General features: G+C 39.7%; 1 protein-coding gene across 2 annotated transcripts in view; it reads left to right on the forward strand.

The window, feature by feature from the left end:
• Window positions 1–23,729, forward strand: part of NELL1 (neural EGFL like 1) — an 882,973-nt gene that overhangs the window by 632,363 nt on the left and 226,881 nt on the right. For both annotated transcript variants that reach the window (XM_043580819.1, XM_043580818.1), the window contains exon 15: window positions 14,595–14,690. In XM_043580819.1, coding sequence (XP_043436754.1) covers window positions 14,595–14,690 — 96 coding nt within the window. The remainder of the gene's footprint in view (window positions 1–14,594; window positions 14,691–23,729) is intronic.

Consider the following 23,729-nt stretch of genomic DNA (forward strand, 5'->3'; position numbering starts at 1 on the left):
AGTCAGATTATGATGGCTTTGTGTAGCATTCCAAGGAAGACTTCTTTGGATGAAAATGAGTCTTCATAAGTTTTTAAGAAGAGGAATGGAGTACTTGGAAATGATACATGTCTAAACAAGTAGCAATGAAATGGGGAGGAGAGGACACAAGGACATGGTGACTGTGTGTGTGTGTGGAATGATGGAGGGTGATTCTCTGTTAGACCCACAACCCTTAGATGAGTGTTAAAAGAACACAGCAGGAAGAAACCAATTGTTTTTGCTTTGAAAGCAGAAGGTATGTGTGTGATGCCGTAGATGACTGTAATTGATGAAATTTACCGCTCATCAGTGATGGTATTTTATGGAGGCTGACAGCATTAACGCATCTGAGAAAAGTCAACCTGTCCATTTTCTGTATAGTTGCAGGGAAATGTAATTCGCCAGCACCTGCCTGACTCTGTTTGGCAAGTATTGGCAACATCAACCTTAGTTTTATCAGCATGAAAAACTGTTCAGGGAATGCACTACATTCAGGAAAGAGATTGCTGAAACCCTAGAAAATGGTTTTGAAACTTCATGGTGTTCTGATTATTGTTGCTTTGTCTTTGAGACTCTTTTGCGGGTGGGGGGGTGGACACAGAACTTAGTCTATTATGTTTTCTTGGGAAAAATCTCCCCCCTTTCATTTATCAGTGAACCAAATGTTTTTGATCGTTTGAGTTTGGGAATGTCTGTGTTACATTGTCTTTGATAGAGGTACCTTTTTGTGTTTGCTGCTTTGTAATGCTACAGGGTAGCCCTAAGTAAATTATTGTATCACAGTTAAGCTTGATACCCTACTGTAGTGGCCATCACTGTGTCCTCAGTATGGCTGTATCGGTATTACTGATCACAGCACTGCCCTATGAAACCAACAAAATGAACATGAATTGGTTTGGCCTTTCATTAAATGTTTCACAATCCGCTAGATGGTAATCATTAGCATTTTCTCTGTGACTCTTGAAATAAATGAGACCATCCTTTTACTTGCTGCCTCTACCTAGCCGTCAGATTCCATAAGTCTGATAGATAGTGGGACATCTCTGGTGTCATGCCCAGGAGGTTGCTCCTATGAGCTCAGGGGACTCCTAGTCTGAGAGACTGGATCCCCTCTGTCTCCTCTGTCTGTGCTCTTCTCATCTCCATGTTGAGAAACATCATCAGCCCTCTACACCTTCTTCTCTTTGGCATGGCTTCTGTTGCTATAGCCAATCTCTTGTCTTCCTTCTCTTTCTTTCCTGTCTCCTACTTCTCAAGTTCTCAGCTTTTATATCTACCAATCATCAGTTCCTTTTTTCCTAATTTGAGACACAATAAAAACACACTTTTGAATGATTATCTCATTCACTTTATCTGGCTACCTTTTTTGTGTTGCTTACTGCTTTGAAAATATTTTCTCACTCCAGTAATTTCTTGGGTATGACTATTGCATAAGGTATCATTCTGCAGGTTGAAGGGTCCTGATTGCGCTCTTGAAAAATGGCAAGTGGAAAACGACACCACCATGAATGGCTAACAAAAGAAGGAAATGATTTAACTCTTGATGTAGATTTTGTTTAAGTTTGGAAACAACTAATATTGAACAAATGCCTCTGTTCTTTTTTTTTTTTTAATTTTTTTTTCCACGTTTTTATTTTATTTTTGGGACAGAGAGAGACAGAGCATGAACAGGGGAGGGGCAGAGAGAGAGGGAGACACAGAATCAGAAACAGGCTTCAGGCTCCGAGCCATCAGCCCAGAGAGCCTGACGCGGGGCTCGAACTCACGGACCGCGAGATCGTGACCTGGCTGAAGTCGGACGCTTAACCGACTGCGCCACCCAGGCGCCCCCAAATGCCTCTGTTCTTATGGTTAAGAATTCTTCTCCATTGCTCAATGCATAGGTATATAATTTCATTGACCCTGTGTTGCATTCTGTTGAAAAAGAAAATAGAAGCCAACGCATTTGTAAAAGCCCAACATTAGATGCAAACACTTGATTGTCTTCACCAATGATAATGGGAAGGTTAAACTTCCTGGTGATACTCCACTAAATCCTTTGCTGGTTTTAGAAGTCTACTCTGTGATTTGTAATTTATTTATTCAGTAAGGAGCGATTGAGTGTGTATTATGTGCCAGGAGCTACACTTGGAACTGGAGACAGAGAGATGAAGGACATGGTCTGTTTGCTTGAGAAGTTCAAATCTATTAGGTCAAACAGATTAGTGAGAAGATGGTTAGAGGACAGTATGATAAGTGCTATGATGAAATGTGCTAAAGGTCCTCTGGAGGAAGAAAGGAGGATACCTGGAGTAGGTCGAATAGTGGCCCCCGGAAAGATATTCTAGGTCCTAACCCCTAATACCTGTGAATGTGACCTTTAGAAATGGGGTCTTTGCAAATCTAGTTAAGATTTGCAAATCTTACCTTGAGGTGGTACCATCCTGGATTTAGCAGGGGCTCTAAATCCAGTGATTGGTGTCTTTATATAAGAAAGAAAGTCCTATATAGCACCCTCAGGAAACAGCAGTGGTGGCTTGCCTCATCCCGGCATGTTCAGTATCGTGTGGGCTCACCAGATGAATATGCAAGCAAGCTCAGCATGTTTGGGGAACTGCATCTGGTGGGATAAGGCTGCTGGTGAAAAGTGGCAAGGAAGCCTTCTGCAGGGGAAGGCAATGTACAGGCTCTGTGCCACTTGCTGGTGTATTTATCCTGTCATTTAACCTTCACCCCAACTTGAAGAAGAGGTAGTCATGTCTTCATCTCACAAGTGGGCAAACTGAGCCTCAGAGAAGGCTTGTAACTTGCTGGAGGTCACACAGCTAGTGACTGAATCCAGGTATCTCTGATTCTAGGGACTGTGCTGTTTTACCTCCACTGTGCTCTATAAATTAGAAATACATTTTGAGGGACTTGAGCCTAGATATTTCAAAAATAACATTAGCTCAGGAATGAGGGCAGCTCGTGTTGTAGGTGAGATATCACTAAACATCTAGAAAGACAGATAACCAGGCAGTGGTGAAGGCTCGAGGCCCGGCAGGCATGTGCAGCATGAAGCCAGCCATTAATCAGACAAGCTCACTTAAGAGGACCCTGGGCTTTGACTTTGAAGACAGCCAAAAAAAGGTCAAATATATGTTTTTCAATCCTCCAGCAAGCAGAGCTCTTTGGAATTCTTTGCATTCTACAACATGGTAATTAATAATTCTAATTCTGTATTCCTTCCTTGGGACCTTGAAGCATGGAATTGAAAAATTATACCTCTTCAACAAAATACAAACAACAGTGTGACAACCCTGTGAGGTAGGGTTTCATTTCATTTACCTTTAGTTCCCCAGGTCAGTGTCTTTTTTTCCCCTAGATAGATTTCCTCTCTGTGTATGTAACTAATGATAATAATATCAATAATTATTACCTTTTGAGCACCTGACTCTAAGCGCTCAACCTGCAGTAAATTTTTTTTTTCTCATGACAACCATATAAAGAAAGTGCTGTTTTAGTTTCCCATTTTTCCACGAGGAAAATAAGGTTTACAAATGTGTCTCGGTAAGTTCTAGGTTACACAGCTAGAAAAAGACCTGAGATTTGTAGCCAGGCTGCCCATGTCCCAGAGCCAGTCATCTGACCGTCCAGGTGTCCATCTGTGTTAGGTATTTGAAAGGGCAGGAGTGGGGAGAACTGCAGACGCCGCCGTTCTTCCTTCTCTTTCTCCTTTCATCTTTCCCTCCTCCCTTATTTCTACCCTCTCTCTTTCCCTCTCCACTCCTTTAAAAACGCAAACAAGCTTTCTCCCATTGGGGAGAAATTCTGGAATTCTCAGTCTCTGCCTCGTAATTAACTTTTGCTCGGGCATGTCATCTAGTTCCTGTCCTCTTCATGTCCTCATTCATTACAGAATGGTTCCATTGCAGATTGCCTTTTAAGATTCTGGTGGAGCGCTTTTTAAACCAAAGCACAGAATGCTTTATGAGTCTGAGAAATCGCTCCAATTTCAAGGTGGAGGTAGGAAATGGAAAAACCCTCTCAAGGGCTCAGCTCCACCCAGATGACCCAGCTACTATCACTGCAGCCTGGATTCATATCTCACTCAAGGTTTAACATCTCATTCCATGTGGTTATATAAAATCACAGAATGCTTTTCCCGGGGAGAGGTTACTGGAATTTGTTTCTTAAAAGTTTCCAGACCGTGACCTCCAGAGGTCACAGTATAATATAGGTCTTGACTCCAATATGGCCTGCAGCAGGAAACCTTCTGACCTCCTCACCCTGGGCATTCTCGTCAACTGCTTTTCACAGATCGCACTTTCAGGTTCCCATTTTTAGCACTCCTGTAAATGCTGAACACCACATTTTGAATTGCTTTCAGAGTTTTTGTTGCAAAGATAAAACTTGGCTGTTGTCTTAGTTTTTTACATTGTGGGACATCCTTAACTAGCTTCCTGAATTTTGCTTTTTGAGATTTGAACACCAACTCTTACTCTGTTCCTCTTCTTAGGTTTTTGTCTTACTCCCTTATTATTTTCCTTCCTATTGATTCTAGTCTTCAACAAACTCTCCTGAACTCTGGCATCAGTTTATATGCCAGTTAGGGAAGACAGATCACAAGTTTTCACATTTGGGAAGAAATTGCTGCACTATATTAACCTAAGAGACTATATTAACCTATATTAATATAGGTTAGTCCTAACCTATAGGTTAGTCCTATAGTCTCTAACCTATATTAAGAGACTGACAGAGTTAAGAGGAACTGACCATTATTGTGCACTTATGTTCATGGGCACGGTGAAAAATACTTTATATGCACTATTTATTTAATCCCAGTAATATCAGCGTGCCATAGGTTCTCTTATTGACCTAACTATACAGATAAGGAATTTGGTGCTTAAGGAGATTAAGCAATTTTCAAAATAAGGTCATGGTGGCAATCCTTTTATAATATAAACATGTAATAAATCAACATATTTTACACCTTAAATGTACACAATGCTTTTTTTTTTTTAATGTCACTTATATCTCACCCAAGCTGAGGGGTGAGAATCAATCAGCTAATAAGGGTTGGAACCGGGACCGGAACCTAGACCTGTTTCCAGAGTCATAACCACACACCAAGCCGTAGGCTCTATGGAAGAATTCCACAGACACCCATGTTGTTTGAGTAATGTGTGAATGATTGACCCCTATGTGCAAAAAATCAGGGCTGAATATTCCTCATTCCCAAGTTTTTAGAGATTTTTTTGCTGCATTGCTCTTCCTTTTATGTGATTCTTCCATTTCTACATTTCAGAGACTTTAAACTCAAGAAACTTATTCAGCATTTTGGCTGTGCTTTCCTAGGAAAAAGCCACCAGTTTTATTCTGAATGAAATTGGAATTGCAGGAAAATAATTGGCAGTTCTGAACTGTTCGAAAGAGCAGTGAGTACCTGAGGAGGAAGGCAAAGTAGAAGTGGCTCTTCAGTGAAATAGCCCAAAGCCTGGGTTAGTAGAATACCAGCTACAGGGGCTCCTGGGTGACTCAGTTAGTTGAGTGTCAGACTTCAGCTCAGGTCATAATCTCACGGCTCATGAGTTCAAGCCCTGTGTCGGGCTCTGTGCTGTCAGTGAAGAGCCTGCTTCATATCCTCTGTCACCCACTCTCTGTCCCTCCTCCACTTGTGCTCTCTCTCTCTCTCTCAAAAATATTAAAAAAAGAAAAAGGTGGGGGAGTTGCCTGGGTGGCTCAGTGGGTTAAGCGTCTGACTTCGGCTCAGGTCATGATTTCATGGTTTGTGGGTTTGAGCCCCACGTCAGGCTCTGTGCTGACAGACTGGAGCCTGGAGCCTGCTTAAGATTCTGTGTCTCCCTCTCTCTGCCCCTCCCATGCTCACACACACTCTCTCTCTGGAACATAAATAAACATAAAAAAAAAAAAAGAATACCAGCTACAGTCACTGTGTCACAGTCACTGTATCTCCTTCCTTATGGCCCATCTCCCAGCAAGCTCTGTGTTCCTCTGGTTCCACCAGTGCATCTGTCCTTCTGCATGTGCTCTTGCTCCCCAGCCCTGACTTGACCCTCCTTGGCCCCAAACTGCCTTTTTCCTTACTGTTTTTCTGATTCAGCTTAGGCATCTGCTGTTGTGTGGACTTCTTTTTCATCTTCTAGAAAGACGTTTGTGCAGGCAGTATTGCTAGGATATATAAAGCACTACGTGATCTGTACACTCTACCCCTCAGGGCTTCTGCACTTGCTGTAACCTCTGCTTGGAACACTTTTCTGCTTGATGGCTCACTCCTTCTCCGCTTGTGTCTTTACTCAGCTGTCACCTGCTCAGCGACACCTTCTACAATTGCCCTGTTTAACTGTAACCCTCCCCCGCTGTCACCTACCCCTACCCCACTCTCCTGCTCTCTTGTGGTTTTCACTATATCATTGTCATCATCTACCTTACTGTGTCACTTACACACTTATTTTGTTATTGTATATATTCTCCCACTAGAATATAGACCCATAAGTTGAAGTATTTTTTTATCTATTCATTGTAATTCTTGGTTCTCAGAATAATCTTTGGCACAGAGGGTATTCAGTAAGTATCTGTTGAATGACTAAATAAAAAGGACTGTCTACCTTTGCTAACCTTTGACACCGTTGACATGTTGAGCTGGATAATTCTTTGCTTTGGGGCTGTCCTGTGCATGCAGGATGTTCAGCAGCAGCATTCCTGGTCTCTGCCCACCAGTACACCCACCACTGCACTCCCCCATTTGTGACCCCGGAAAATGCCTCCAGACATTGCCAGGTATCCCCTGGGGAGGGGAGGATTGCCTCAGGGGGAATCATTATAATAGACTTTCAGATTCTGGAGGATAGGGATCATGTCTTACTAGAGTATCTAGTGTCTGAACACATAGTAAATGATCCATTTTTAAAACTGAATTGATCTGACTTGGTTAAATGTTGATCTCAAATTTCATGATACAGTTCATGACACAAAACTGACTTCTCAAACTTTGTTTTCTTTACATAATTGATGTACTCTACCAAAATACACAGGTTTAATATCACCAGAATTCAAGATGATAGAGAGGAAGGCAGAATTGCAAACAACATGACCCTCATCCTTAAGAATCTCACAGTCCAGTCAGAGAAGCATATATACAGCCTCACCCTGCCTCTCCCCTCCAAAACAAAATGCAAAAGGATGCACTATCTCTCCTTTTAACCTTGGTCATTCCCAACTACTTTTTCCTCTGAAAGAGATTTTCAATAAAGGCTCATAGAGTAAATATTTTGACTTTTCAGGCCACAGGGCCTCTGTTGCAACTATATCCCTAGAGAATAGCAACATTTACTTTTATCACTCTTCCTAGAGCTAAGACCAAAATCTGAAGATTAATCTAAAAGTGACTCTGTGGCCCCACATACTGTCACAGAATGCTGTGGACTAGAAGAATACAGTGATTACCAAGGATGTGTGAAATAAGTGCCTAGTTTAAAGTGCAGGCTTAGCGGGCTGGAGAAGTAAGTCATTGAATGATAGCTTGTTTTAAAAATGATAGAGAATAGAGTACAGTGCAAAGCAATGCAATGGAAGTCAATACAATAGAAAACATCGAAATGCATTACACATACTGAGAGTCAATTTTATATTACTGGTTGTGTGTATGTGAAGGTTTCTGAATAAAACTTATAGCCTACTATTTAGAGTAGTAAAAAAGATTAGCAAAGCATTATGTTAAACCAAATAACTAGAATGATGGACAGAACAAAAGAGTCTGTATGCAGATATCCAGGCAGTACACTACTGTGCCTTGAGGCCACTAACAAATCCAGGAAGTGGATGGGAAATGGGAAGATGGAGAGGACGGTTTGCAGGTGCTAACATGCTCCTGTTTGCCTGCATGACTAACTGCATTTTCTTCTAATGCTCCGTCTCTAACCTTGATGTGAGTTATAAACACTGACTCATTTTCATCTTCTATTCAATACCTTTCTGCAGGACAAACCTTGACCTGAAGTGTCCCTTTTCCTGTGCTTCTCTTCTTGGCAAAAATCCCATTCATTCCTCCAGACCCAACTCAAATGCCAGCTCTGTTGAAAAGCTTTGCCCTAAGTCCATCAGGCACAATTTATCACATTGTCTTCTATGTTCTGTCGGCATTTTATTCATATTGCTATCATAGCATTTATTGCATTTTATTCTTGGTTTTATATGTGTTTTAGATGTCTCTGCCATCTCTCACCTAGCTATAGACTTCTCAGCACCCAGCATGTTTTCTGCGCACAGTAGGTGGGCAAGCTCAAAATGGTAATGACTTAGAAAGAGGTGATTGATGCTGGACTCAAAACCCAGATTACCACTTAGCAGTGTGACCTTCCACTTCTCTAAGCCAGCTTTCTCATCTGACAATGAGGATAACATGGCTAATCCACAGTGCTGCTGCTGTTAGGATGAAATGGAATATAGTCTTTAAGGCCTTAATAGGTCTTCCATAAATGGAATTCACCATTACTATTGTTAGTATTATTATTGTTGAAAAGGAGAGTGCAAAGGGCTATTACAGCTGTGGATACAAACACACATAGTAAGTAATAGGGGTGATGGCGACCTGGAGGCAATAGTTAAATATCAACTTGTGCAGTATACTGTGTGCTTAAGACCAGAATAATATGAAAATGGAGAGTTGTAGACATCTGGATGTTTGGTTTTATGTATCAGACTAGCCATCTGGATGGGTTTTTTTTTAATTTTTTTTAACGTTTATTTATTTTTGAGACAGAGACAGAGCATGAATGGTGGAGGGTCAGAGAGAGGGAGACACAGAATCTGAAACAGGCTCCAGGCTCTGAGCTGTCAGCACAGAGCCTGACGTGGGACTTGAACTCACGGACCGCGAGATCATGACCTGAGCCGAAGTCGGCCGCTTAACCGACTGAGCCACCCAGGCGCCCCAGGATAACTTTATTCTTAGTTTTTTTCTGCATTTTAACTGTTTTTTTTGCAGGGGGGAAGAGATTAAGGAGGTAGAAATGGAAAAAAAGGGTTAAAGTAACAGAATTTTGCTCCTGGAGACACCTAATAGACTTACATTGTGTAAAGTTGGAGCAGAGTTTCTCAGTCTCAACACTGTTGACATTTTGGGCCAGATAATTCTTTGTTATGCAGGGCCAACCTATACATTACAAGACGTTTAGCAACATCCCTGTCCTCTACCCACCAAATGTCATTACCGCACTGACCCTACCTGCCATCTGTGACAACCAGACATGTTTGAGAGGGTCTTTGATACGTACCATGTTCTGAAAGAAATGAGGAATAAACCAAAAAGCAAACATAGAGGTGATATCACCTTTGTTACTGACAGCTGGGTTGAAGAAGATGAGTTTAAGTCGGTAAGACAAGTTAGTTTGCTAAGAATGAACACAGAAGAAGGCTGACTTACCAACCAGGTTCCAGGGAGGAAGGCATCATCTGGGAGGTAAGGAAAATTGATTCCATCTGAATGAAGGCAGCTCATTCCCAAGAAAGAAGTGGGGGTGGCCATGGAGTTTTGGTAAGCATGAATAGGTTTTAAATATTTCCTCCCCATTTGGAGTTTTAGGTGCACATAATCAACTTAATTATAATCTTGGCTCATAATACCATGTAATCATTGGTCCTTAGTAGTCAGCTATTATTTATTGAGGTATCTTGATGGTTATTTTTAAAGGCTGTAATTCACATCTAGTAACTATCCAAAACAAAGCTAGAAATGTAACAATTACATACTTCTAATGGTGCTTCCAGCCTTGTTTCCTGCTTCTCCCACCTGAGAGTCATCACCCTGATACATATTCTCCCCAAATTTACCAACAGAATTTAATTCCTCTGCCTGCACCTGTCAGAAATGAGCTCGAGGAAAATGCTTCCTCAAGGAAACCAGGAGGAAAGAAAAGAGTTTCCTTTTATCAGATGGTGCTGAATGAAACTTGTATGTTTCCTTATATTTTGTCAGCATAGTGAGTATCCCTGGAAACTAAATATATGCCCAGAAAACTTTCTGAGGATCCTGCAAAGTGTTTGGACCTTGAATGGTTATTACTTTTTTGTTAGTGTAAAACCAGCGTTGTCACATTGAACACATGATGATGATACTGGGCATCTGCAAACCTATATTCTCATTTTGTTCCCTACATGTCCAAGTTTTGTTTCACATGCTGAGACTTTTTGAATATAAAACAAGTAGTCTTTCTGTGGATTAATGCTCCCTCAATTTTGAGTTTTCTGATTTTCTTGCACAATGAAGAGAGTCCCTTCAAAAACAGAATAATACCATTTCAGAGTTGGTCCAGGGCAACATCTCCCCCAGGGTATGACATTAATAACAAATGGCATTGTAATGGCAGAATCAGGTTTTTAATTTCATTGCATATTTGTAATCTATTCAAGTCATGCTTCGAATTAGTGGTTGACAAAAGAGCAACATACCCGCGATGCCTGAGTTTTCCTGAGTTTGCAAAGTAGCTATGATTCCAAGTTTCACTGTAAACCATGTGATAGAACTAAACTCATCAAGTCAAGGAAGGAATGACCATGAGCCCTCATTAAAGAATAAGCTCCATGGCATAGGGATCTTTTCTGTGTAATCCTTGGCACATCTAGAACAAAAACCGGTGCATGATAGTAGTGTTCTTTGGGAAAACAGAATCCTAGTGATAAACAACAACAGTCACCTCCAGGTCCTGAGCACACTATACCTGTAGTGCCCTGTGCTGGGTGGTTTGCATTGGCAGTTCAATGTAACCTTCACAGTGTAGGTGTTTTTGTCATTATTGTTTGTTTTGTTCTCTGAGGTCCAGAGAAGTGAAATAATTTGCTGTAGGTGACATAGCTATTAAATGCAGAACAAGGGTTTGAGTCATGTGGTTCTCCTATCCTGTCTTCCCAGAAACTGGAAAGAAATGTAGTGCTGACTTGGCTTTTTGTTTTGGTTATACCATCCACTAAGTAATGCTGTGCAAAATTATAGGTCCTCTGAGCATCAGAATCTTTGTTTTTGAAATGTTGGGCTGATAGTTGATCAAGAAGAACCAGATATAAATAATCTATCCACAACCTTTAGTTTAGGATGCCAGTGTCTTTTGATGTCTTGTAAAGTATTCAAAGAAATACTTTGCATTGATCTTGATTTCCGGTAGTTCAAGTTTTGGATAACATGTTCCTTCTTTATTTGCTTTTCTGTTTTTTTTTTTTAATTACTTTGTCATACTCTCTGAGGTTTGAGTAGGTAATGAATTTCTGTTCCAGATAAAGTCCATCAAAAAGTACTGTGTGCCTAGATTTCATAAATTGTGACTAGGCTCAGACACAAATGGAGATTAGATAAGATGAACATGAACAGCTCCCTACCCCCCCTTCTTTGGTGCCATATGTGCAATTTGGACATATTTATTTTTTCTTTCAATTTGTAGACCATTTACTTAGCCCTTATGGAACTATCCAAAAAAGAACAAAGCTGCCCATGTGAATACCAGATTGCAGATTAACCTGCACTGTAACATATAAAGAAAAGGCAAGGCCTATAGCCAAAGAAGTCTGCTTGAATCTTTGCTCTCCTGCTTTGCTACCTGAGTGGCCTTAGACAGGGTACTTTGTTTTTGAGCCCTGCTTTTACCTTTTTTGTGAAAGAAACAGTAACACCTATCTGTCATTTCCATGATAAAGGTCACTACTACCATTATTAGAAACTAAATCAAGCATAAACAACAAGGGATGCCTTTAACCCATCTTGGGGAAGCCCTACTCCTTGTCGAATGGGCTTATATTGTCTGGGTATTAGGCAATTTGTTCCCACTCTGTGCTTCACCGTCATGACAATATTGCCATCAATCAATTTTATTTAACAAAATAGTTACTTAACACTATGTGCCACACACTGTTTAAAGGCTCTTACAGGGGCGCCTGGGTGGCGCAGTCGGTTAAGCGTCCGACTTCAGCCAGGTCACGATCTCGCGGTCCCTGAGTTCGAGCCCCGCGTCGGGCTCTGGGCTAATGGCTCAGAGCCTGGAGCCTGTTTCCGATTCTGTGTCTCCCTCTCTCTCTACCCCTCCCCTGTTCATGCTCTGTCTCTCTCTGTCCCAAAAATAAATAAAACGTTGGAAAAAAAATTTAAAAAAAAATAAAAAAAATAAAGGCTCTTACAAACACTAATTCATTTCATCCTCACAGCACCCTATTTATTATGACATCTGCATTCTTAGAACATTACAAACATTATGCTTGCCACAAAACCTCGATCATTTCTTCTTAAGAGTTGAGTAAGTCAGGAGCATGCACGCATATTATTAAGAATCTGTTTAAGTGTGTGTGCACATGCGCATACAGCTCTGGCCCAAGTGCTGTTTGTTTCACTGAAGAAACCCAAGCTGAGCTTCTTGCTTCCTAATTCCTGTCGTCTTTTGGGGTCACTTGAAACTGCTCCTTACCAGCTTTCCATCTGCCATTTCAGCCTGCAACATCACTTTATTTTTTGTTACTAGCTCTGGTGCAGAGCTATATGTTAAATATCCTACTTGAAATGTCAGTCACCAGAGGCCAAATGTGTGATTTTGCAAGAGATTTTGTATACGTTTGTATGCATATGTTTATATACATATTGGTTTGTGATGAACATACCAAGGCTGATGTGGTCCGAATGTGTTTTGCATAGTCTTAGGGTACTAAGATGCTAGAAAATGGGAAATCGTATTTGAATAGCAAGGTACAAGCTGTCTGTCCTCTGACAGATGCAAAGGAGCTCACGATTAATTACTAAGCTACAGAATGTTAAATTATCCAGGGGATGTTAAATGATGTGGAAAATGGTAATATTGTGAGAAGTTCTGTGTATTTGAACTAGTGTTCAACTCTCCAGAGGTTTTTATGTAGCTTTTTAAAAGTTAAACCCATATTATTTGGGTGATGATGGCAAAATATAACGATGACATTTTTCCAGTGTGGCATATTTCTAGCAGCAATTAAAAGCATTTGCTCACCTAGGTCTCTTGTGAATGAAAGAAACTCAGAGGTAACAAGTTGCAATCATCTTCATTAATGACAAATTTTGCGGTTTTGGTACACTATATTATGGGTTATGCTGAAGGGTTTGATCATAAATTATCCAGCATGGAAGTGTTGAGGAATTGTTAGAAAAAGAGTTTTCTTGTCAGAATAATCTGCAGAATATAGGTCAGTTCATTTAGCAACTACCGTGTGCTCAGGTTCTAAAACTACGGTACAGTGGGGAGCAAGAACAATCCAGTTACTTGTCCTGATGGGTCTTACAGGCCAGTGGATGAAATAGAAGGTGGTAACTAATTATACATAAGTGAACAATTATAGGTGGTACTGCTAAGGAGAGGTTCATGGAGCTATACAGCTAGTGGGTAATATGGGAAACCAACCTGGTCTCTGAAGGTTAACAGGGCAGCACTGAGTTGGGGTTTGGTTTATCAAAAGACTTAACAAAGAATACATCCTTTGAAACAGCATTTGCACATTGAAGCATTTCTCCTAAAGGAATAATTTGAGGTGTATTGAGCATTTTAGCTATAAGGACAAGGTAATGTTTTACTATGGAATTGTTGGAAACATCTTAAATATCCAACAGTAAGCACTTAGTTAAATTTATGTCATCAAAAATTATATAGACTATTCCAAATCTTTTAAAGTAATATACAAATGTTTTTATTATAATAAAGGATGTTTTAAAAATAGTTACAAAGAGTAGTTTCAAAATCGTATTTAAAATGCCTTTGCTGGGGCGCCTGGGTGGCACAGTCGGTTAAGCGTCCAACTTCAGCCAGGTCACGATCTCGCGGTCCGTGAGTTCGAGCCCCGCGTCAGGCTCTGGGCTGATGGCTCGGAGCCTGGAGCCTGTTTCCGATTCTGTGTCTCCCTCTCTCTCTGCCCCTCCCCCATTCATGCTCTGTCTCTCTCTGTCCCAAAAAATAAAATAAACTTTGAAAAAAAAAATTTAAAATGCCTTTGCGTTTGGGGCACCTGGGTGGCTCAGTCAGTTGAGCATCCAACTTCAGCTCAGGTCACGGTCTCGCGGTTTGTGGGTTTGAGCCCCGCATCCGGTTCTGTGCTGACAGCTTCGGAGCCTGGATCTTACTTCAGATTCTGTGTCTCCTCCTCTCTCTGCCCCTTCCATGCTCATGCTCTATCTCTCACTGTCTCTCAATAATAAATAAATGTTTAAAAAAAATAAAATAAAATGCCTTTGCCTTTGACCCTACCCTATCCTTTCTAGTTTCCTATTTGATTTAAAATTTATCAATAATCAGAATAATAGCAATAGTAATAGTTGCTCATACTAACTACCCCTTAGCACATGCCAGCCCTGTGCTAAATACTTAATATCAATTATTTCAATTGATTTCATATAAACCTGTGAAATATGTATTATGTTTATTTCTTTTTGTATACAGAAACTTTTAAATATGTCAACACATAAGTATTCTGTCTGCAATGAAGAAAGAATTGTTTCTTTGTTCATGCTGTTCACCATGAGTTTCCTTATTGCCATCTTATCTAAGAGAAATCTCTTACTATTATTATTATTTATTTATTTATTTATTCTCTTGTGACAGCTTTCTGCCAAGAGGGCTGCAGGTACGGTGGAACATGTGTGTCTCCTAACAAATGCGTCTGTCCTTCTGGATTCACAGGAAGCCACTGTGAGAAAGGTAACCTTGCCTGTTTTGTTATTTTGGGAGGATAGGGAGTGGAGACAGAGAGAGAATCTTTCATAGAGAATGAAACTCTTTCTCTAAGTATGGTACTGTGGGTTAACTTGGTGCGTGATATTATAAGGTTAAATGTTTTGATGGCAGGTGTTCCTTTTCCAAAGAGGGTACATTTTGATTACAGAGTATTAGGGATCCTCCCTTTGAAAATAGGGCTTCATTTGCCCTCTCTCCAGCATGTCTAATTTAGCAAGGTCGAGTCTTTTCTCTGCTATAGTTTGCTGTGTGCATTTTTAGTGCTAATTGGAGATAAAGCCTGATGAACTGACCTGCCCAACTTATCATCTATTGGGTAGCATAACATGCAACTATTGGAGTTGTAACAATCTGCTGCATCAACAGAATCTAGATTAGAACCACATGCTCTTTGCGTAAAAGCACATTAAATAACTCTAGCAGCAGGTTTATTGGTGTGCTTGGAATTTTATTCTAATATTGGTTTATAATGAACATTATCGTTCATGGACCTGATAATATAAGCCGATTAGTATTGGTAAGATTCCATTATGTGCATCTTTCTATTGGCAATAAATGTAATGTTTACACTTGGTGCTATCTGGTGAAATCCAGCTCTCTTATTAACTGAAGACGTCTTCCTACCTTTGTGTGAGTGAAAAGTGCCATTCGATGTCATTGTGCCAGTGTGTGCAGTCAGTGCAGGCAAGGGGTTTGTGCCACGTAAGGATGAACATTTCATTGTATTTTCCCATGAGTTTTGTTAGGGTAAAACCACTGTATTGTGTTTTTCTGAGAAGGGAGTGTCACACTTGAGACTTACCATAGAATAGCATAGAAAAATGGAAACACGATGTTGTCATCATTATGCCTCTTAGTTGATGAGTTTGAGGGTGTATTCCTGTAATGCCAAAGATCGAAGCAAAGCTCCTTTCCTTCATGTTTAAAGTTTTCATATTTTTAATGAGCCCAAACTGTCCAACAGACTACATTGTACTACCTATATATTTATAAGGCAGCCTGAGTCTTTATAAAAATATTTCAAAATTTACATAAATTATTCAACAAGGAAGTCAATGACATGCACACCATCATTTCCATATTTTGTGATATTATCCACAAATCAAGTCACATTTATTAAATAATATTAATTGGCTTATCCTTAAGAAGAATGTGTCAAGGAGCCAAGTTCTACTTCTGAGCAGCGTATGAGAACATTACCCACGGAGCTGAAATATTCTTGCCAAAAGCAAAGACACCAAATGGTAACTTAGCACACATGTCTTTACTGTAGTACATTTGATTTTGATTACGTTTTCTAAAATTAAAAAAAAATCTGAAGATTTCCCATTATTTCCTCTAGAACTGCTGTGTTTCCCTAAAATGAGTATCCAGGGATTAATGGGGACAGAATGGTGATGGTGATGATGTTGATAATGATGGATACCAGTCCTACCAATAGACCATTTATCATGTACCAGTTATGTGTCAGGCCTTTAAAATGAGTGCTTTAATATTAACACACAAAAGAGGCTGATGTCCCTGCTCCCATTTTACAGATGGTAAACTAAAGCTTTATCCAGGTTGGCAACTTCTCTAGCCACTTCTGCAGTGCTACAGAGCCACTATTAGAACTGAGAATGAAATATAAGTTGCATTGCACAAAGCCTGTGGTACAAACCCTTGTGTGTGTTTCTCAAGGATAATACATGGACTTCCTGGTAAAATCCAGACTCCTGGGCTACCACCCCAGACCTGGTGAATCAGGACGTCTGGGCGAGGGCTCACAAATCTGTACTTTCACCAGGCACTTCAGGTTGCTGTTATAAACTAATTGTTAAATTGTTATTGAGATAGTTAGCCAGAACATCTGTAAAGTTCTTACTCTTTTTTCCTTTTAAAGAATTAGGGGAGGGCATTTATCTTAGACCAATGGCCGCTCGTGAAAAATTAACTGTCGTTTCTGATGACTTGTTGATTTGACCTCTGGCCTTTTCTCTGCATGATAAGGGGTTAACTGAATCAGTGCTTATGTTCTGGTCCATAATGTGGAGCAGGAAAAATAGAGATGAAGGAGAAAAGACCAGGGGAAAAACGAAACAAGGACAGGCAGGACATGGGTTCCTACATAAATGTTACAGTTGTTAAATTTGAGATTGACAATTGCATTTTCATGAATCTTTGCAGTTATTATAAGGTTAAAAAAAATAAAACAAGGTTCTCCACGTGTGCTGCTATCTGCCATCAGTAGCAAAGCCATTCCATTAAATGCTGGCCAGTATTTTTTTTTTAATGTTTACTTCTTTTTGAGAGAGAGAGAGAGAGACAGGGTGTGAGCAGGGGCAGGGGAGGGGCATAGAGAGAAGGAGAGACCCAGAACTCAAAGTGGGCTCCAGACTCCATGCTGTCAGCACAGAGCCCAATGTGGGGCTCGAACTCACAAACCGTGATATCATAACCTGAGCCCAAGTCAGATGCTTAACCAACTAAGCCACCCTGGTGCCCCATAATGCTGGCCAGTATTCTAATTCTGTGAGATTTTTTGTGAGGATCAAGTAGACATTTTCCAGTCAGTTGTGTGCAAGGGATCTAGATGAATTTAGGATAAACACTGAAAACCTATGCCATATCTTATCTGAATTATTTTGTCACATTGATCATTAGCAAGAAGCATTAAGTAATTCTGTTTGCCTTTGAATAGTGATGTTGGATGTCTTGAGTCTCAGAGTACAAGGGAAAATGCAAATGCATTATGAATGTCTCATAGCATGATTAGACTAAATCTTTTATTTGGTTTGTTTCAATTTCAGGGCTAATTAAACGGTCCCATTCGAGCTATATAGAATTCACTTATGTTTCATCTTAAAAATGTTTCCATTGCCCCCCCCCCCCGTTATTGGTTTTATCCATTGTGATATTCAGCCTTTAAGAACATAAGTACATTTAGTTAAATCATTGAAATAATTTGTTTAAAAAATGCCTGTCTAGAATTTAATGAAGTTAAGACTCCCACCTGTGTTTTTTATGTTACCACAAAGATAAACAACCCTGCATTTATCTTCTATTGATGAGATTTTAGTAAATGTAAGCTTTTTATAACCCCACTCAGGATAAGCAAAATTTTATCTTCCTTGGTTTTTGGACAGTATATTATGTTGGTCCTTCTCTATGCCCTTACCTTTGATTTGGTTTCAGCATAAACATTGAGATGTGTAATGAGAGATGAGTGAAGAATCAGAAGTCATTTTGCTACTTTTTTAGGATAGAGCAGCTAGAGAAAGCTTTCTTGTTAACTTAAGGGAGCTAATAGGACATCATGCCAAAGTGACGTAACGTAGCCAAACATAAAACAAAATGAAACAACACAAAGTCCTCCCAGAGACTTTTCAGTGTGAAATGAAGGAGCTGCACTAAATCCAAAAATAGGTAACCTACCAGAAAACAGCAGAACATCATCTTCTGAGAAGTGAATGAGAATAAGCTTTCTACTTGGCATTAAGCAAATGTGCAAGCAAGAACAAGTAGACATTACATATAAGGTATCAAATCATGTCCAGTTAAAGGTTTCATAAACTTGACAATAGTGACCTTGTGGACCAGATAGTTCTTGGTTGTGGAGAGCTGTCCTGTGCATTGTGGGTTATTTAGCAGCATCACTGGACTCTGTACCCACCAAATACCACTAACTGGGTCATCCCCAGCCAGGACAAGCAGAAATGTCTCTTGACATTGCCAAATATTGCCTGGGAGGCAGAATTAATGCCTACTGACAACACCAGGTTAAGATGTAGCATTTTAAAAAATCTTTACAAAAATTTTATGTATGTATGCACACACACATATGTATTTTAGGTAAATGTATCTCAGTATTAGTTACTGATAATATACAACTTATAAGCATTTTTTGGCAGATAAAACATTTTTAGAAGTGCTCAGAGCCACTATAATTAGAAAATTCTTGACCATCCAAGAACCAGAATCTGGCTTATATCCACCATGTGCTCTGTGAGATGCACCTTCTTATTGTCATAGGCACCAGGTTGATGTGGAAGCTCTGTCTACTTTCTCCCACCAACAGAATAAACAGGTGAATGCTCTAACCGCACTCAACAAGTAAGTTACTCTAACCCTTGTGTTCTAAAGGAAGAGAAAACCCTTTATTCTTTCTTTTTCTTTTTACAAAGTGCTTTTAATATGTGTAGTAAGAAGATAATGTCTCATAATATAAAACTTAGACACACACACATCATAAATGGAATATTCTCTAAAATGATTTCTCTCTGACGATACTAGGCAGTCAGTTTTAGAAAGCGTTTTGACTGGGATATAAATGAAGATGTTCTCGTCTGGTGGTGGTACAGACAAGGCATCTAATTTTACTATATTTTCCTACTTGTATATTTCATGAGTTCTAAGCTGTATACCCAAGCACTTATAATCAGGATCTTGTGAATCAGACAAAGTTGGACAGTACTTATCAAACTATAGGCTAGACCATAGTCTAATGTAAAAAAATTATAAAGAAATTATACTGATATCCTAAAATTATTAGACCTTGACTTTCTCCCACATTGCTTCAGAAATGGGTTCCTTTATTGTAAATATTGTTCAATAAATTCACATAACCATTGAGCCTCTCATAATCTGCAAACCTTACCAAAGTATATTAAGTACCTGATCAAGAATATTCAGTTGTGGGGGGGCACCTGAGTGGCTCAGTCGGTTTAGCATCTGATTTCTGCTCAGGTCATGATCTCGCGGTTCATGAGTTTGAGCCCTGTATTGGGTTCTCTGCTGTCAGTGTGGAGTCTGCTTTGGATCCTCTGCCCATCCTCCCAGCCCCTAACCTTCTCCGCTTGTATGCATGCACACACATGTACTGTCTCTCTCTCAGAAATAAATAAGCATTAAAAAACAAAAAATTTTTTGAGGATATTCAGGGAAATCAATAAATAGCAAAAAGTTTAACTGTGTTATCCATTCACAATATAATGTCCAATAACTATTTTCTTATTTTGATTATCTGGATTTTCTAATAAATATTATTTGTGTTTATTTTAAACTTTTAAAAATTATTTCCTACTACAAAGAACATAAAAAGTCACATAAAGGACTTCATTTTTCTTAGTTATGGGGGGGGGAGAGGGTAGTTTTTAGCTTTTCCTTAAAGGGAAATGACTTTTTTGCCAGATAATTTGTTCTTTTCCCTGTGCCACAGGGACTTGCAGACATAGAGACAGAGGGTAGCAGTTTGCCTTGAGTATGTTATCTATCCACCAAGTAAAAAGAAACAAAGACTTCTGTAGTCTTCCAAATTTTAAATATTGCTTTGATTTTGAGAGAGCTCTGCTGGCATTCATCTGTATGCGTTTTCCCTGCCCACTCTTGTTTCAGGAAAAACTTTTAGAGCTTTTAAGAAGATGGATAATAGTTCCATTCTGTCAGTGGAAAAGAGAGTATTTTTTCAGTTTCTTCTCCAGGTATTACGAGACTGTGGGGAAGGCATGTGGAAAGAGAGTGTAAATGTGCCCTTCGAATTCCTAGCAGTCAGGAGATTTATTTACCGTTTCTCATCATGAGCTTTCTCTGGTTGTCTGTCACATGGTGCAGGCTTGGTAAATGGCAGCTTCTATTCCTAAAATTGCTGCTGTTGTACAACCAATAGCTGCTTGAGTAAGCAGTGCTTTTGTGGCATCATTTAAAAGGGAAATATAAGGATCTGAGGTTTCTCTGAGTTGAACCACACAGATGCTCTATTAAAATTTCATTAAAGTTAGATGACTGGGAATTGGTTTGAGGAGCTGTTCACTTCTCTGAAGGTTTCCAGAAATAGAGAATAGCAGAGAAGAGGCATTGTAGTGGAGGGAGAGATGAGCCCAGACCCACCATCACTAAGATCATTCACCTTGAGTACCTTGTTTGGTACCTTCTTCCTGTCCTCAATTCCACCCACTCAACTTTTCTTCTTCTTTCAGCTATGATGGAGAAATTCAGCCTGAGATCTAACATGGTTTCCCATGGCTCCAAAATGCTGTTGCCACTTAAGTCTTGGAGCTATTTGGAGCTATGTCAAAACCCTGTCCTTTACCTGCCAGGGTCGCCATTTTGTCTGGTTTCAGGCATAGGGAAAAATTCCTCAAGCCATTTTTCATTCTCATCTCCTTGATACAGAGCAAGTTTTCAAGTCATATCAGTACAACTTTTGGGAGTGATACCTTTTGTTCACAAATAAGGATATGGACTATAAATTAGGTTAGTAGTATAGAGGGTAGTATAGAGGACTGGAGTAAAGGACAGAGGCCTAAGTTCTGATAATAGATCTGCTTCACGAATTAGCCTCTGTGAAGTGAAACTTACATTAGCCCATCTCCCATCTATTGTAAGTCCCCAAAGTTTTTCATTTACTTCTTGTGAGGCAGCTAGTTTCGGCCTTTTGAACATCTACGAGAACACATATATATGTATTCAGCCAGTCACTAGTGGAGTTGGGGTTCTGACCCATGTATTACTGAATCTAAAGTTCATACACCTTCCAGTAATGTTTCCTCTTTTTAAAAATTTTTTTAATGTTTATTTTTGAGAGAGAGAGGCACAGAGTGCGAGTTGGGGAAGGGGCAGAGAGAGAGGGAGACACAGAATCTGAAGCAGGCTCCAGGCTCTAAGCTGTCAGCACAGAGCCCAACACAGGGCTTGAACCCATGAACCGTGAGATCATGATGTGAGCTGAAGTCAGACGCTTAACCGACTGAGCCACCCAGGTGCCCCTAATCTGTTTCCTCTTGATCACATTACTTGTGTCCAAGGGCAGTTGAACCAAACGAGTTCTATAGGAGGCCAAATAAATTATGTTTTCCTGTGAAGAATGAGCCATAATTTCCTACTTCCTTATGTGCATTGTTTTTACATATTCCTTTCAAAATTTTTGGTGTGCCTAAGACAGAAAGAGAATAAAGAAAATAGGGATAAAGAGTACAATCTCTGAAGCCACACTAGCTCATTTTAAGTTGGGGTTTCAGAATATATGATATGATATCAGATATACGTAATGTTTCTAAGCTTGTTTACCACTAAAAAAGGAATATCGCTATCATTTATTTCATAATATTATGGTGAGATTAAATGAAATAATCTATTTAAATCACTTGGTAGAGTGCCTGGCATACAATAGGTATCTGTAAATGATATTTATCATTAATTCTGTTCTCAATTTACCAGTAATAAAACTGAGATTCAGAAACAATAGGCTACTTCCCCAAGGACACTTAGGAATTATTATTATTTTTTGCCATTGTTTGTTTCCCATTTGTTGGTGTTGAAGAATTCACACCAGGTTCTCACAATATTCTTGATAGCATAGATGACTTTGTACCTAGGCAGACGTGAGACCTCATTGAAAAGGCTACCCACAGTTCCATCTACAAATATTTCCTTACACCTTTGTGGATTCTCCAAATTCACATAGGAAAAACAAACATTCTGATTCTCAGTTCGGCATCAGGAAACCTGGATGCTATTCCCAAATTCTACGCTTTACTAGCTATGTGATGGGGGCAACATTAGCTTTTTAGTGTAAAGTGAGAGCAATCATCTTATAAAACCCTGAAAGTGGTCTGAACTCATTCATCAAGCTTGCCTAGGAATTTATACTGAGAGAATAATCAGAGATGGACACATAAATGAGGTTTGAGGACATACCTACAATCTTCAAAGGATGGTATTTTAAATAATAATACATTGGAAGAAACCTAGATTTATAACAGTGGAGAATTAGTGGAATAAATTATAGGCAATGATTGTATGGAACCTTTCAAACCTATGAAGGAAGAAGACTAATGAGATGGGGGATATAATGTGCAGTCAAGAACATAAACTCTGGAACATTCTGTCTAATTCTAAGGCCTTACTCTATCATCTTGGAAAGTTACTTCAATCTTTTGTGCCTTCCTTAAATATGCATAAAAACAGTACTGCCCCACTGGAAAGTATTTTTAAGGCACCTGGGTGGCTTATTTGGTTAAGCATCTGATTCTTGATTTTGGCTCAGGTCATGATATCACCATTTGTTGGATCAAGGCCCACATTGGGCTCTATTCTGACAGCTCAGAGCCTGCATGGGATTCTTTCTCCCTCTCTCTACCCCTTCCCTCCAAAAATAAATACATAACTTTTTTTTATTTATAAAATTTTGTTTATTTTTGAGAGAGAGGGAGAGAGAGAGAACACAAGTGAGGGAGGGGCAGAGAGAAAGGGGGACAGAGGATCCGAAGCAGGCTCTGCACAGACAGCAGAGAGCCCAATGCAGGCCTCAAACCCACAAACCATCATTATGACCTGAGCTGAAGGCAGCTGCTTAACTGACTGAGCCACTCAGGCGCCCCTAAATAACTAAATTAAAAAACAAAAAAGGAAAGTATTTTTAAAATTTCCTGGTATCTGGTGTGCCTTAGACATTATGAATTAAAAATGGCATGTCCATTTTTAATAGGAGTCCAATTTTTATGCACAGACACACATGCACTATACACAGATAGAATGCTGGGAAGATGTTGATCTCACTATGGCTTATCAGGTCCTTGTGTTACTGGGAGCTTTAAGGACCAAAAATTATCTCAGTTAAGCAATTAAGTCAATATTGTGTTAATGCCAAGTAGAAGCTTTTTACTGTTCACACTCATTGACCTGCTTCAGTCCGAGAAGTCTGCAGTAAGAAGCCAGGTATGGGCAATTTCCCTCCTTTTCCCTTCAATATCCAATTTTAAAGTTCATAGATATCATCAATCCTCCTCAGGGTGAGAGAGATTTATAGGAAAGAGGACACAGCCTCACATAACAGGTACAGTGGTCTTCCAGCCTTGAGGCTTTCTGGATGGGAGATGATGTGCAGTGGCTACTGTTTGCCTCATGAGGCGCTTTGGTGAGGGTCTTTGGTCACTAGGGATTTCCAAATGAAGTTCCTCTGACATGGGCAATCCTTTCACCCTTCTGCAGCTCTAAGTTTGTGAAGGTCCCCTCCCCTGTTGTGGA

The sequence above is a fragment of the Prionailurus bengalensis genome, chromosome D1 (genome assembly GCF_016509475.1).
Source record: "Prionailurus bengalensis isolate Pbe53 chromosome D1, Fcat_Pben_1.1_paternal_pri, whole genome shotgun sequence".
Lineage (NCBI taxonomy): Eukaryota > Metazoa > Chordata > Mammalia > Carnivora > Felidae > Prionailurus > Prionailurus bengalensis.